At 46.7% G+C, this 15,049-nt stretch overlaps 1 protein-coding gene across 3 annotated transcripts in view; it reads left to right on the top strand.

Annotated features, from left to right (window-relative positions):
- Positions 1 to 15,049, top strand: part of Map2k6 (mitogen-activated protein kinase kinase 6) — a 124,520-nt gene that overhangs the window by 35,812 nt on the left and 73,659 nt on the right. The window contains exons 2-3 of one of the 3 annotated variants that reach the window (XM_038326351.1): positions 428 to 553; positions 917 to 948. The exons of the other annotated variants lie outside the window; for them this stretch is intronic. Coding sequence (XP_038182279.1) covers positions 921 to 948 — 28 coding nt within the window. The 5' untranslated portion in view covers positions 428 to 553; positions 917 to 920. The remainder of the gene's footprint in view (positions 1 to 427; positions 554 to 916; positions 949 to 15,049) is intronic. 3 annotated transcript variants of the gene reach the window in all.

Genomic DNA, 15,049 nt, shown 5'->3' with positions numbered 1-15,049 from the left:
TAGATGAGGAAGTTTTATTATTTTGCCTTATGGTTCCAGAGGGTAAGAGTCCACCCTGGCTGGGAGGCATAGCAGCAAGAAGCAGGCACAGGGGCAGGAGCAGGAAGCTTAGGGCCTCGTCTTCACTAGCAAACACAAGCAGAGAATAAGTCGGAAATAGGGCAAGGCAATGGGCTCTCAAAACCTGCCCACCAGTGATGCACTTTCTTCAGCAAGGTCACACCTCATAACCTCTGGAAAAGTGCACCAACTGGGGACCACAGGTTCAACTACATGAGCCTATAGGACAAAGGGACATTCCTCACTCAAACCCCAGCACCAGGTATCGTAAAGATGTTTTTGTTTACGTGTATTATGGCCATATACATCCCACATTACCCTTTCTTGTTCCCTCTTGTCTTGCACATTTTTGTTTTTGAATGAAAAGCAAGTCTGGTTAGCATTTCCCGGATGCCTCTGACTGGCCTGTGCTGTGTCTGACTGATTTTAAAGACGCTGGAATTTGCAAGTAGGAGGTGCCCATTGTGATCATTTGGCTTGCAGTGGAAGCCTGGTAAGTTGATGGCTGGACTTGGAGTCGATCTCATTTGAAAACGTTGCTTTCCAGAATGCTTGGCTGGGAGCTAAGAAGGGGCTGACACTCTGTTCCTCCTGGGGCTGCAGAGACTACTTTTTGTTTCTCTAAGTGCTTCTCCATGAGGGCCCTTCAGGCGTGAGATGAAGCCTTACAGGACTTGTTCTGCCTTAGCCATCCCTGTATTTGCTTCTGTACGGCATTCTGGAAGCAGAGCATGGGAGGGAGCTCAAGCCTGGTATCCAAACTGGAGCAATTAAATCTTTTCTTGGAGTTGTATAAAAATTCTGTACTCCATGACAAGAGTATTGCAAAGTCACCAAACTTTCTCTCTCTGTGCAGGTGCATGTGTGTGCAAGTGAACATGTGCACAGGTATGTATCACAGGTGTGAGTGTGTGGGTGGAGGCAATAAGTCGATATCGAGTCTCTGCCTCCATTGCTCTCAGCTTTGCTGATGCATGGTCTCTCGCCAAACTTGCAGCTCATCAGTGCAGCTTACCCAGCTAGCCAGTTTGCCCCAGAAGTCTCCTGTCTCCAAGTGCTGGGTTTATTGGTGGGCTTCTGTGTTCCCCCCACATTTAGGTGGGGAATGGTGGTCCAAACTCCAGTTGTCACTCTTGTGTGGTAAGCAGTTCATGTGTTGAGCCGTTTCTCTAGGTTTCACACATTTTTTTGTCCTTCCTTCCTTCCTACCTTCCTTCCTTCCTTCTTTCCTTCCTTTTTCCTTCCTCTTTTTTTTGCTATGTGTATATGTGTTAGTGTGCATATGGAAACACGTGTATGTGATGGTGCATATATTTGTGTGTGCGTGAAGAGGCTTGATATTGGGAATCTTTTTTTTTTTTTTCCAACCATTTTTTCCAGCAAATTCCTTGAGCCAAGGTTTCTAAATCAAGCCCAGATATCACAAATAGGGCTAGTCTATCGCGCCAGCTTGCTCTGGGGATCCCATTTCCACTTTCTAAGACTAGAATTACAAGTGAACTGTCAAGCCCACTCAGCATCTGCATAGTTTCTGGGGACTTGAACTCTGGTCCTCTTGCTTGTGTGGCAAGCACTTTAATAATTGAATCATCTCTTCCGAGACTGGAATTACAAATAATTGTTGACTGCCATTGTAGGTGCTGGAATCTAAACCAAGTCCTCTGGAGGAGGAGCCTAATGCTCATAATCACAGAACCGTCTCTTTAGCCCCTGTCAGATATATTAAAGCAAAACAAAATAACCACAAAACACACACAAAACAAAGAAAAAACCCTACACAATCTGTGGCAGACACTAGATATAGAAACAAGAGTGTTTATGGCCAAGATGATAGAATTTCAATAATGTACAATAGAAATACAATGCTGGAAAATGCTTTTTACATGTGTGGCCTAGAACAGTGGAGCTCAACCTTCCTAATACTGTTTCTCACGTTATGGTGACCCCCAATCGTAAAATTACTTTCATTGCTACTTCATGACTGTACTTTTGCTACTATTACAAATGTCAATAGTTTTGGAGATGGAGGTTTGCCAGAGGGGCTGTGACCCATAGGTTAGGCTTCATTTAACCTTTCAGGAAAATGGGATGGGTGGAGGCGAATCCTGAAATCCAGAGAGCTTCATTTGAACTGACTCCAAAGCACCGAGTATGTCTACCTACGTCAGAAGGGAAGCCTACAAAGATGATGAAATGAGCAACAATAAGGATGGAGACTCTCAAACCAGACTGGCATCTGAGGACCGCAAGGCTCTAGCTCAAGTGTGGAGAGCAATGGCAGAGGGCTGTCAGTGGCATGCTGGTGCTGGCTCGAGTCTGGTTCTTGGAGGCGGTTATTAAATAGCCAGTAATTTTGTAAGTTGGTAGTTAAACCATTGGCAGCTTGTATGTACAATGGAGGAAATATTTATATTATGGCAATCAGCCGGATCAGGACCTTCTCACCTCCTCCCCAGAGGGGAGGCCTGCATGGCCAGCACAGCATGAAATGCTATCCCTAGGGCTCCTCTTGGTGAGCGATGGGGAGAGAGCACAGACTTTGCAAATAAGAAAGCCACCTCCGTGTTATGTACTCTGCTCTTCTGAAAGCAGACTCCAGGGAGGTTAGATCTGCCAGTGGGAGGTTTGGCCCATGGAGACTAGACTCCCAAGGGCAGCTGAGGAAGCAGTTCTGGGCAGTGATAAATCCCTCCAGAAAGCTCCACAGCCCATCAGTGCCCCATCCGGAGACATAGAGCTGGGTACAGCACACAGGCTGCCCTTGCTGGGGAGGGATCATGTCATCTTGGTGAAATGTCTCTCTCCTACAGGGTTCTTGGAGGAGTCTCAGCACGTAGAGGAGCAAGTGGTCAGGTTAAAGGGATATCTGTGGGGGAAGAGTTATCCCCACATCTACTATGGGTGGGGGAGTCGTGAGTTTGGGGGATAGGTGAGCGTCTTGGGATGGGGAAGTTGGCAGAGACTGGTTAGGAGAGGAGCAGTCTGATCACCTTTGATGAAGCTGCAGGCCTGAGCACTGAAACAGTGGTGGGGATTCAGGAGGTTGGGATGGTGTGTGTGCGTGTGTGTATGTGCGTGTGTGTGTGTGTGCGTGTGTGTGTGCGTGTGCGTGTGTCTGCGTGTGTGTGCGTGTGCGTGTGTGTGTGTATGTGTGGGTGTGCGTGTGCGTGCGTGCGTGCGTGTGTGTGTGTGTGTGTGTGTGTGTGTGTGTGTTGGGGGGGGAGGCAGAGCCAGTGCTTGGATGAGTTTCCATATTGCAGTGGCTCTCAACCGAGAGAACAGGGTTGCCCCCAGGGTGTATTAGGCAACGTCTGGAGACGTGGCAGGGGAGTTTCGTTTCTGTTAGTTAACAGTTCTTCTGGGGGAAGGGAAGTCATTTTCTTCTGTGGTCCAGCCATTGGTAAGTTGCCCACACTCCTACCAATAACTTCTCATCCATGCTCCTGCCAACAACCCTAATTAAACTCAGTGAGTCACAAACAAACAAACAAACAAACAAACCAAAAAAAAAAAATAGGTAAGTAAAGACAAAGGTAGGAAAGTCGGAGGGACATTGTTGAGAAGAAGAAGGGTTAGGGAGGGAGGGAAATGGGGATGAAAATGACTGAAACACATTTTGTTCTTGCACTGTCAAAGAACTTTACAAAGTTGAAATGTCCCCCATTGAGTGCCATAAAAATAACTTGCTTGTGAAATTAAAAACTGACGTTTTGGAAGTATATGAAAACAAACAAATAGGAAGGGAGTGGTGCTCGGTGAGTAAACTCCCTCCCTCCTACGATATAGGGCAGGGTTTTTCCCAGAAGTAGAAGCAGAAGGATAACCGTAAGGCCCCATTGGCGCTGAGGCCTTGGTCAGTGTTGAGTGAGTGCTTCGTGCAGAGAAAGCTCCGGGTTCAACCTGCAGCCCCAAATGAGTAAACACAGGCAACAGGTAAAGGTGTGAGCAGGGTAGTGAAGCAACTGAAGATGAGATGTCCTTAGGGAAAAGGAAAGGGGAAGGGGAAGCTGGGTTTTAGTTCCTGTGGAAGCACCATGCAAAATGAGCATGCTTGCTCCTTCACCGTGACATTTGCGCCTCATGCTGCCTTTGGTTTCACTGACAGCCGGTGATTGCAGAGGGTGGGCTTCAGGTGGGCTTCAGCCAGAGGCACGAAATGTCCGTGAAATGTCCCAGGGCCGCCTTGAGACCCTGGGAAGCCATTGCTGGGACCTAGAGGGTGAACGGGAGGTGTTTGGCAGAGGCTAAGGTGCAGATGTCTGGGATGGACCCCAGTGGGAAGAGAATAAAAGGGCAGTGCGGTAATTGCTTGACCAGAAACTACATTTCAGACTAGACACACACACACACACACACACACACACACAGAGAGAGAGAGGGGGGGGGGATCTGCAAACCTTTTGTCTACAGGGCTGCAGAGGAAATGCTGCAGGGTTTTTAGGCCATAGGGGTTTGGGTTACACTTCCTATGTCATGGTGTGAAAGCAGGCAGATGACCCACAAATGAAGCTGAGTGTTTTATTCCAATAAATCTTTACTTAGCAAAAGAAGTGGTCAGCTAGATTTGTCTCTGAGTGGTACCTGGCTGACCCCAGACCAAAGTCACGAGAGGCATTGCTGTGTGGGGGAGGTGTGCAAAGGGGTAGAAATCCAGGGGTAAGGTTTAGAGTGAAGGAGGTCAAGCCCATCACCTCCTTGTCTTCTGTTCATATCCATGTAATACCTTTCTTAACTGACCTGAAATGCCTATGTCTGCGTGCTGCCCAGTTTTATGTCCACTCGGCACAAGCAAGAGTCATAGGAGAGGACGGAGTCTCAACTGAGAAAATGCCTCTCCAGGAGATCTGACTGTGGGCAAGCCTGTAGGACATTTTCTTAACTAATGATTGATGTGGGTTGGGCAACGCCTGGACTGCTGACCCTGGGTTCTATAAGAAAGCAGGCTGAACAAGCCAAGGGGAGCAAGCGGGTAAGCAGCACTCCTCCATGGCCTCTGCATCAGCTGCCGCCTCACGGTTTCTATTTGAGTTCCCGTCTTGAGTTCCTTTAGTGATTAACAGTGCTATGGAGGCAGAAACCAAGCCAACCCTTTCCTCCTCGAGTTGCTTTGGTTCCATCACACTGCCAGTGACCCTAAGACAAGATGTCCGTTTGAAAAGATGATTTATTTCGTATGATTCAGTTCATATAAACATTTGGCCTGCATGTATGTATATGTACCACATGCATTTCTGGTGCTCACAGAGGCCAGAAGAGGGTGCTGGATCTCCGGGAACTGGAGTTACAGGTGGTTGTGAGCTATCCTGTAGGTGCTAGGAATTGAACCTGGGTCCTTTGCGAGAGCAGCCAGTGCACTTAACCACTGAGCCATCACTCCAGCCTCTGTATGTGCATTTCTTTGTACACTGTTAGACATTTGAATTGCCTATTGATTGATGGTAATTGATTTCCTATTAGTTTTGCAGTGTTAGGCAGTAGGAAGAACCTTTCCCAATCCTCTCTCTTCTCTCTTTCTATAAATGCAATTATTTTTCTCTGGGGTGTAGCTCTTAGTCACACTTTCTTCTATTTGCCTTTGGCCTTGGGTCAGTTCTCAACCCTGACTGTGCCTTAGAATCTCTTGGGGGAAATTTTAGACCTCAGAATCCCCAGACCCCTGTGCATCTATTAATCAGAGCTCTGGGGACTTAACTCATTACGTTTTAAAAGCTCCCTGCTGAGGAGGGGGAGGGGCTGTCTGTGCAGCCAAGGTTGACAGTTACATCCTGGGATTTAAAAAAGACAAAAAGACTTCCTTGCTCATGTTCTCTCTCCTTCTCCTCCTCATTTGGACCTTGGGAGCTCAGTCCAGTGCTCCAATGTGGGTCTCTGTCTCTATCTCCATCCATCTCCAGATGAAGAGTCTATGGTGGTATACAACATATTCATCAGAGTGGCTATAGTATAGGGCCAGTTCAGGCGCCCTCTCCTCAGCTGCTCAAGGAACGAGCTGGGGACATCTCCTTGGACACCTGGGAACCCCTCTAGACTCCAGTCTCTTGCCAACCCTCAAATGGCTCCCTTAATTAAGATATATACTTCCCTGCTCCCATATCCACTCCTCCTCCATCCCAACTGTTCCATTCCCCCAGGTTCTCCCCATCCTCCCCTTCTCACTTCTCTCTCCCCATCTCCCCTTACCTCCATTCCACCCCCACCCCCAAGCTCTCCATTTTTGCCTGGAAATCTTGTCTACTTTCAATGTCCAGGAGGATAACTACATGGTCTTTTTTTGGGGGGGGGGGGGTTCGCCTTCCTATTTAGCTTCTCTAGGATCATGAATTATAGACTCAATGTCCTTCATTTATGGAAGTCAGGTCTGCGAGGGGTGCACCCACCCACTGTGACGGTGGGGCCGATCTAATGGGAACTCACCAAGGCCAGCTGGACTGGGTCTGATGGAGCACGTGATCAAACCGGACTCTCTGAACGTGACTTACATACATGGAGGGCTTACTGAGAAGCCAAAAACAATGGTACTGGGTTTTGATTCTACTCCATGTACTGGCTTTGTGGGAACCTAGTCTGTTTGGATGCTCACCTTCTTAGACCTGGATGGACAGGGGAGGACCTTGGACTTCCCACAGGGCAGGGAACCCTGACTCCTCTTTGGACAGGAGAGAGAGGGGAAGGGGGAATAGGGGGAGGGGGAGGGAAATGGGAGGAGGTGAAAATTTGTAATAATAATAATAATAGAAAAAAAAGACAAAAGACATCTTTATCACTTTTTTTAGCTGTTGAAGTAAAGAAGAAAATTCTGGATAGGCAATGGTTACCGGGCCCCACAATTCTAAAAATGAAAATGGGACACTTACAGTTTTAAGGGCTGTGTTTAGGATTTCTTATTTTCTAGAGACAAAATTGAAACTCTCCCCCCCCTCTCTCTCTCCCCCCTCTTCCCCCCCTCTCTCTCTCTCCCTCCTTCCCTCCTCCCTCTCCCCCCCTCCCTCCCCCTCTCCCTCTCCCTCTCCCTCTCCCTCTCCCTCTCCCTCTCCCTCTCCCCCCCCCCTCTCTCTCTCTCTCTCTCTCTCTCTCGTCCAGTAGAGGCAATAAAAGAAATCCCAGAAAGCTTTTGTGACATGGCTGGGCTGGTATTTCTGTGTTTCGAGCCAGAAACACTTTTTCCATCACCAAGCCTGTGTATGACAGCCTTTGAGGCTGCTGAAAGCATCCAGGTTCCGGTGATTAATTTATTACTCACAGAAGCCAACTGTACCAGAGGAAATGATCGGGACAGATGTTCCCGTGCAGAGAGAGGGGCCTTCTTAGACTGTCATGGCTGCGTGCTGGTCTCATGAGCTTTCTCAAGCATGGAGCTAATATGCTTTAGGAGTTTTTCTATTCAGGGCAAGAAGTAGATTCCAGGGAACACTTATAAAAATAAATTTTAATTTATTTATAAAACAACTTGAAATTAATTTGAATACATGGAGAGAAGTGTTGCATTTTCTGAGTAGGATATTTTTGCAGGGACCCTCAGTGGAATACTGCTGGAAACAGTACCCTTTTCATGATATTTGCAAGGGCTGGAGATAGTGTCGTTTGTATAAAGCTTGCTCATCTCTAGACTATATTGAAAAACACAACCCCCGTCAACAAAATCCCCTGAACGAAAAGCCCCTAAACTGGTGCGGTGCTACTTGTCTGGAGTGCTAGCAGTCGGGGTACAGAGGTAGGAAGCTCAGAAGTTCAAGGTCACCTTAGTTGAACCAGGAGTGAGTCTGTGGCCAGACTGAGCAACAAGGGGCTCTACCGGAAAACAAACAAAAGAAGTGTGAGGTCTCAGCCTTAAGGTTCCAGATCACTCAAGTGTTTACCAGGCCCCCTTCAAACACCTGGTGCTTTTTTCTTAACCAAGGTTTAGTCACGGGTGTTAGTGGGTGTGGGTGTGAAGTGGGCCTGGGTGGGTACAATGCCGTGAGGATAGTACCAATCAGAGCTACACCATCTTGTCTCCTCAGCTTCCATTATGCTAGAGCTGTGAAGGTTGTTTGGTAAGGGCTGATGGGTAGACTTTTGAGTCTTTGGTTTCTTAGTTAAAGATTTAATTTTTATTTCATTTTGTGTGTATGCGTGTTTGCCTGCATATGTATATGCACTGTGTGCATGCAGTGCCATTGGAGGCCAGAAGCGGGCGTCAGATTCCCTGGCGTTGGAGTTAGATGTTTTTGAGCCGCCATGTTGGTTCTAGAAATGGAACCTCTGTAAGAACAGCAGATACTCTTAAAGGCTGAATTCTCTCTCCTCCTCCATCCCTTGGGATTCTGGCTAGTGCATATGACTGCCTATTGACAGAAGTGGTCACACTGATCATTTTTTAAGTACTTTTTCCATGAAAATAACCAGACCATCACAATTCTGGGGTTGCTAGTTCAGTTGTTCATCCATGCCCCGGCTCTATATGGTATCCCTTGGTTTCCCAAGAGATTTGTCTCTGACCACAGGATGTTACTGTAACCTTATGTATAATGACATCACATGGTCACAACACAAAGCAGAAGGGAAAGTGAGATTCTTCTCTTCTTCTGGTTCTTGGTATTATTTCTTTAAACCGGGAAGGAGTGTCTTTCCCAGGAGTATCCAGCAAACCCTTCCTCATGTTTTAGACCTGCAACCAAAACGTTTGTTTCTTGTTCTGGTGTTCAACCCTTTGTTTGCAGCGGGGAGTCATTGTGCTTGGTATAGGGATGAATAGCTTCTCCTGCAAAAGATCACCTTATAGATGCTTTAGACTGCATGGGGCATGTTTGATTTTTGTTTCACATGTTTTGGTGAACTTGATACGAGGCACTTGGGCAGAGGGAATCTAGATTGAAGAATTGCCTCTATCAGATTGGCTGGTGGGCAAGCCTGTGGGGCATTTTCTTGATGCCCATCCCACTGTGGGTGATGCTACTCACGGGCAAATGATCCTGGGTCCTTCAAGAAAGGTAGCGAGCGGTATAGGCTTTTAATCCCAGCACATGGGAGGCAGAGGCAGATGGATCTCTGTGAGTTTGAGATCAGCCTGGTCTACAGAGCAAGGTTTAAGACAGCCAGGGCTGTTACACAGAGAAATCTTGTAAGAAAGAAAAGGTAGCTGGATAAGCCACGAAGAGCAAGCTGGAGGGCAGCAGGCAGCATTCTGCTGTGGCTTCTGTAAGCCTTTTCTCATCAGGAATTTTGCCACGGCAAGGAGAAAAGTAACTGATACATTAAATAAAGTATGAAATTAGCTGTGGAGAGGAAAAACAGGTTAGATACAAAACTGGCTAAAACCAATCAGGGCTAACAAGGCTGTGATTATTGGGGTTATTTGTTTGCTTTTAGAGAGAAATGATCCACATCTGTATAAATATTAATGTAAGTTAGTATATAACCTCATGAAGTCAGGCAATTGGTGCCTTACCCAGGGTTCTGGCACACCAAGCTGCCTTAGAGAGTCACCTAGGACTTGCTGAATGCAAAGTCTGGCCAAAGCCCCGTTTCTTGCTCAGGAGTGTGTTAGTTACTTCTGCAGTAGCTGTGACCAAATACCTAACCAGAATGTACGGGAGGCTGAGGGACACCCATCGTGGTAGAGAAGACTCAGCAGCAGAAGTGTAGGCAGCTGATGGTCGGGCTGCATCCCCACTCATGCAGCAGAGATGAGTGCTGGCCACTTAGCTGCCTTTTTTTTTTTTCCACTTTCCATTCTGTTTCAAATCTATAGTCTGTGGGTTGGTACTGTTCACCTTCTGGGTGCCTCTTTTCTCTTGGTTATTCCCCGCTGATATATACAGGGGTATACCTCACTTATTCTATAGATCATTCCTTCCTTCCCCTCCCCTCCCCTTCCTACCCCTCCCCTCCCCTCCCCTCCACTTCTCTCCTCTCCCCTCCCCTCCCCTCCCCTCCCCTCCTCTCCTCTCCTCTCCCCTCCCACCTCCTCAACCTTCCCCTCCCCTCCCCTCCCCTCCCCTCCTCTCCTCTCACCTCTTCAACCTTCCCCTTCCCTCCTCTCCTTCTTTCCCTTCCTCCCCTCCCCTTCCTCCCTCTCTCCCCCTTCTTCCTCCCTTCCTTTGCTTGCTTGTCCCCTCTCCCACAAAGTACTGGTCATTTAATTTAGCCTAGAATTTAAGATACCAGACAAGTACCCCCAGACAAGTACCCCAGGACTGTTCCAGCTCTGACCTGGGCAATTCCTAATCCAGTCAAGTTGAATCAAAATTACCCACTATAGTAAGTCTGACACGGAGATGGTTGGTATATCATTTCTTTTCTAAGATTTGCCTTTTAATTGTTTATATGTGTATGTGTTTATGTCTATTTATGAATATACATATATGTATGCAGATGCCCACATAGGCCAGAAGAATGCTTTGGTTCCCCTGCAACTGGAGTTATAGGAACCACATGAATGCCTGGAATTGAACTAGGGTCCTCGACAAGAGCGATTCTTCAGTTTCTCTACCTTAAAAAAAAACAAAACAAAAAGCCATATTTAAGGCCAGAGGGATGACTCACTGGTGAAAGTGCTTGTTGCCAAGTCTGATGACCTGAGTTCAATCTTTGTGATTCAGAAGGTGTAAGGAGGCAACTGGCCTCGTATGTTATCCTCTGATCTTTATGTGTGAGCCTTGCATGCACTTGCCCACACATGCATACACAAGTGTGAATAAATGTAATAAAAAATAGATAGACAAAATTGGCATTTACAATGAACACCCTAGACCTGCTAAACCAATGTCTCACTGGGGAGAGAGAGATGATAGATAGATTGATTGGTAGAGATCAATAGATAGAGTGAGTAGAACAAGCTTCTGCATTTAGAACAAATCCTTCTGGAGACCAATAATATCCTGAGGTTTATCGTGTCTGTCTGTATGTCCGTTTGTCTGTCTGTCTGTCTATCTATCTATCTTGGGATAGGGTCTCACTGTGTAATCCTGGCAGGCCTGGAGCTCAGAATGTATACCAAGCTGGCCTTGAATGCACAAAGATCTGCCTGCCTCTGCCTCCCAAGTGCTGGGACCAAAGGCCTGTGCCACCATGTCTGGCTTTACTTTGGGTTTTTAAGAGCTGTGTTCCAGGGCAGATCTCAGCTCTTGAGTTGTCTGTGTTTCCTTTAAAGCTTTAGCATGAAGCCAAGCTCAAAACCGGTGTTGACTGTGTTGAGGTGGAGGGTGCTCTTCCGCCTTGGCTGGCTCTGCTCTGCGGTTGGCAGCACCTTTGCCCTCCTGCTGGCCTCTGATTCTCACCTGCCTTTCATTTCTGCTTATTGCAGTTCCCTTTGCCAGTTGCTTTTTAGAAAATGCAGCATCTCTGGGTTTGGGGGGAAAAGGAAAAAACGTTTTCATTCACATTTGTGTCCATTACTAGAAAGGTCTATTTGTATGGGTCTTGCCTTTGTGTCCAGTTCAAAATGTGTCTTTGCTGTTCGGGATTTTCGTTTTGTTCACTTATGTCTTAGTATCTGGAGCCTGGCTTCTCTGTACTTCTCTAAAATGCTTCTTGCATGGCTGGAGAGATGGATGAGTCAGTGGTTAAGAGCACTTGCTGCTCCTTCAGAGAGCCTGAGTTCAGTTCCCATCGCTGAGGGTAGGTGACTCACAACTGCCTGTAACTCTAGCTCCAGGGGATCTGATACCCTCTTCTGGTTTTCAAAGATACCTGTGTGCATGCACAAACACACACACACACACAAACACACACACACACACACACACACACACACACACATGCACACACACTTATTCCCATAGGGTAATGTAAATAAGCCTGGAAATAAATAAATAAATACATACATACATACATACATAAATAAGAACAAACCCTCTTCTTTCAGAATTCACCAGAGCCTTCCTTATTTTAAGTTCTTTGGCTTTTTGAAACACTGTAAGTGAAACCTTGTAGAGGCTGGCACACTTATTTTAAAAATTCTGTGTTGGTTCTGAGCTCCTTTGCTGGTGTGCAGCACTGAGCACGAATGCCCGTGTGCACGCCAGGGAGAAGTTGGACCTCACTCTGCTTTTGTTTGCCAACCTCCAGGCAGCAAAGTAGCCGATCCCTGAACATTTTTACATTAAGAACATGTTCTACAAATTTTTATTTGCTACCATGTAACTTTATTTTTCTGTTTATTATCAAGCCAGCCATTTTAACTCCCAATTCCTATACTTGCAGGGTTCCTTTCAGATGAATTCGTGATTTTTCTGAGGATGTTTCATATTCTATAGTTGGTTCAGACCAGCATCTTCCTTTGTTTTATAAGATGCACCTAGCTTAGGGTCTTTTCCTGTTCCTGTAATAAAGGGCCCTGACAAAGCATCTTAAGGAAGAAAGGGTTTCTTTGGCTCACAGTTCAAGGTCACGATTCATCATGGCAGGAAGTCAAGGCAGTAAGAACTTAAAGCAAGTGGTTAACTCATCCACAGCCAGCAGCAGAGAGCAGCAACAACTGCATGCATGCCAGCATTCTGCTCACTTTCTTCATTCTGTGTAGTTCAGCAGCCCCTGATTGATGGAGGAAAGTCATCTTGTCTATGTGTTACTTTCATTGGTTAATAAAGAAACTGCCTTGGCCCTTTAATAGGACAGAAAATTAGGTAGGCGGAGTAGACAGAACAGAATTCTGGGAGAGAGAAGGCAGACGCTTCAGGCAGTCGCCATAGTCAGTCACCATGCTTCTCCTCTCCAAGACAGACACAGGTTAAGATCTCTCCTGGTAAGTGACTACCTTGTGGTGCTACACAGATTACTAAATATGGGTTAAAGCAAGATGTGAGAATTAGCCAATAAGAGGCTGAAACTAATGGGCCAGGCAGTGTTTAAAAGAATACAGTTTCTGTGTAATTATTTCTGGTGTAAAGCTAGCCGGGTGGCTGGATGCAGCCCCGCCGTTCCATCTACACCTGATGAGGGAGTGGTGCTACCCACAATTAAGGCGAGTCTTCCAATATCAGTTCATTTAAGACAATCTCTTACTGATGTGTCTGCTGGTAATTCTAGGTTTTGTCAAGTTGACAGAGCCAACCATCACAGTACCTTTGTCCAGGGTCACTAAATAAGTAATTATCATCCCCTTAAGGACCTGTAAAGAGAGGGCTAGAGAGATGGCTCGGCAGTCAAGAGCCCTGGCTGCTTTGCCAGAGGACCTGGGTTTGATTCCCAGCACTTGCATGGTGGCTCACAACCACCTGGAACTCTAGTCTCAGGGAGTTACCCTTTTTGGGCCTCTGTGGGCACCGTATGTATGAGGTGCACAGATTCATATACAGGTTAAGCAGCCACACACATAAAATAAAATAAAATTTAAAAAAGAGTCTGTAAAGTAGATCCTTAAAATTTGAGGAAGGGAAAATACTTAGATGGAAAAGAAACAGAAAAAGGGAGAATTTAGAACATTTCTGAGAAATTTCTTCACCTCCCCCCTTCCTCTTCTTTCCCCTTTCCTCTCCCCTCACTACCTTCCCTTTCTTTTCCCTTTCTGTTTTTCTTTCTCCTTTTTATATTCAGCAAACACACTTCATTTTTATTAGGCTCTGGTGACTGTACAATAAAACAAACTGGGTCCCTGTTTTAGTTAGCTTTCTATTGCCGTGAAGAGATACCATGACCTCAGCAGCTTTTATAACGGAAACTGTTTAGTTGGGGCTGGCTCGCTTACAGTTTCAGAGGTTCAGTCCATTATCATCATGGCGGGGAGCATGGCAGTGTGCAGGCAGACGTGGTGATGGTGCTGGAGCTGAAAATCAGAGGCAACAGAAAGCCAACTGATAGTCACACTGAGGGAAGCAGGAGCCAAAGGGACCTCAAAGCCTGCTCCCACAGTAACACTTCCTCCAACAAGGCCATACTTCCTGACAGTGCCACTCTCTTTGGGGGCCATTTTCTTTCGAACTACTATAGTCCCTTACCTTCACGGTGCTTCCAGCTTGCACAGGGCAGCCATATCTTCAAACCAGTGTAACAGATTGCTAGATGTAGAGGAAAAGTCAGGGCTCAGTGGTGGAGAGAAGGGAAGAGATGAAGATGAGGTGAGAGGTGTCAGGTCCAAAGGAAATTCCAGTTCTCCACACCCCAAAAGTCAGCTTGGATATCTAGAAATGAGCTCGACATGAACTATAAGAGGATTCCTAGCAGTCAGGTAAAAGCCAGCATTCTTGGGGGACTTGTGAAGTAGGATTCAGTCTACCAAAGGGAGTCATTTCCCCTACCTCTGCCAGAAGGGGCCTGTGCTGCCTGTCAGCATATCAAAGCTCATGCTGGCCTCCAGGCTCCCTCTGTGTCACAAGTACCTGGTACACATTTCAAAGACTGTGCATCCTAGCCCTTCTCACCTCCTCCCTTACCTTGAACTCCCTCCAGCTCACGGACTTCCCTTCAGCTATGCATCCTTCTCATAACCCAGATATTCTCTAGGTTCCTGCTTCTGCTGTTTTCACAATATTTTCTATATTCTCCATCCCCTGGTAGTCTCTCTCTTCTCTTGTACATAGCCCAGCCATATTCAGTTTGCTGGCCACGTTCATGAAGTCTTTCTCTCTCTGCTCTGGACTTTTCTAGATGCCTCTGGCTGTTTCTCTCTCTCTCTCTCTCTCCCTCTCTCTCTCTCTCTCTCTCTCTCTCTCTCTCTCTCTCTCTCTCTCTCTCTCTCTCTCTCTCTCTCTCTCTCTCTCCCCTACGGTAAACCTGTCCCACACCATGGAACTGTCACATGGAGAATGAGCAGGGGTCGAATGAGCGAAGGGGCACTATTTGAGCAGATGTTGGACGGTGTCCTCACAGTGCAGACTTGAAGGCAGAGGTACCACAGTGCAGGATCAGCTCTGAGAGAAGCAAGATAAAGTGATACAGTTGGGGAACACCACCGAGAGATGAGGGCAGGCAAAGGGGATCCCCAGTATGGATAGAAGGTAACTATAACTGTGTGACAGCAAAGATGACAGTTGATTAGTGAAGTGTGACTCTGGAAGGTGAGCCATCACCA

The sequence above is a fragment of the Arvicola amphibius genome, chromosome 4 (genome assembly GCF_903992535.2).
Source record: "Arvicola amphibius chromosome 4, mArvAmp1.2, whole genome shotgun sequence".
Taxonomy (NCBI): domain Eukaryota; kingdom Metazoa; phylum Chordata; class Mammalia; order Rodentia; family Cricetidae; genus Arvicola; species Arvicola amphibius.
This window is presented reverse-complemented; position numbering and strand designations above follow the sequence as displayed.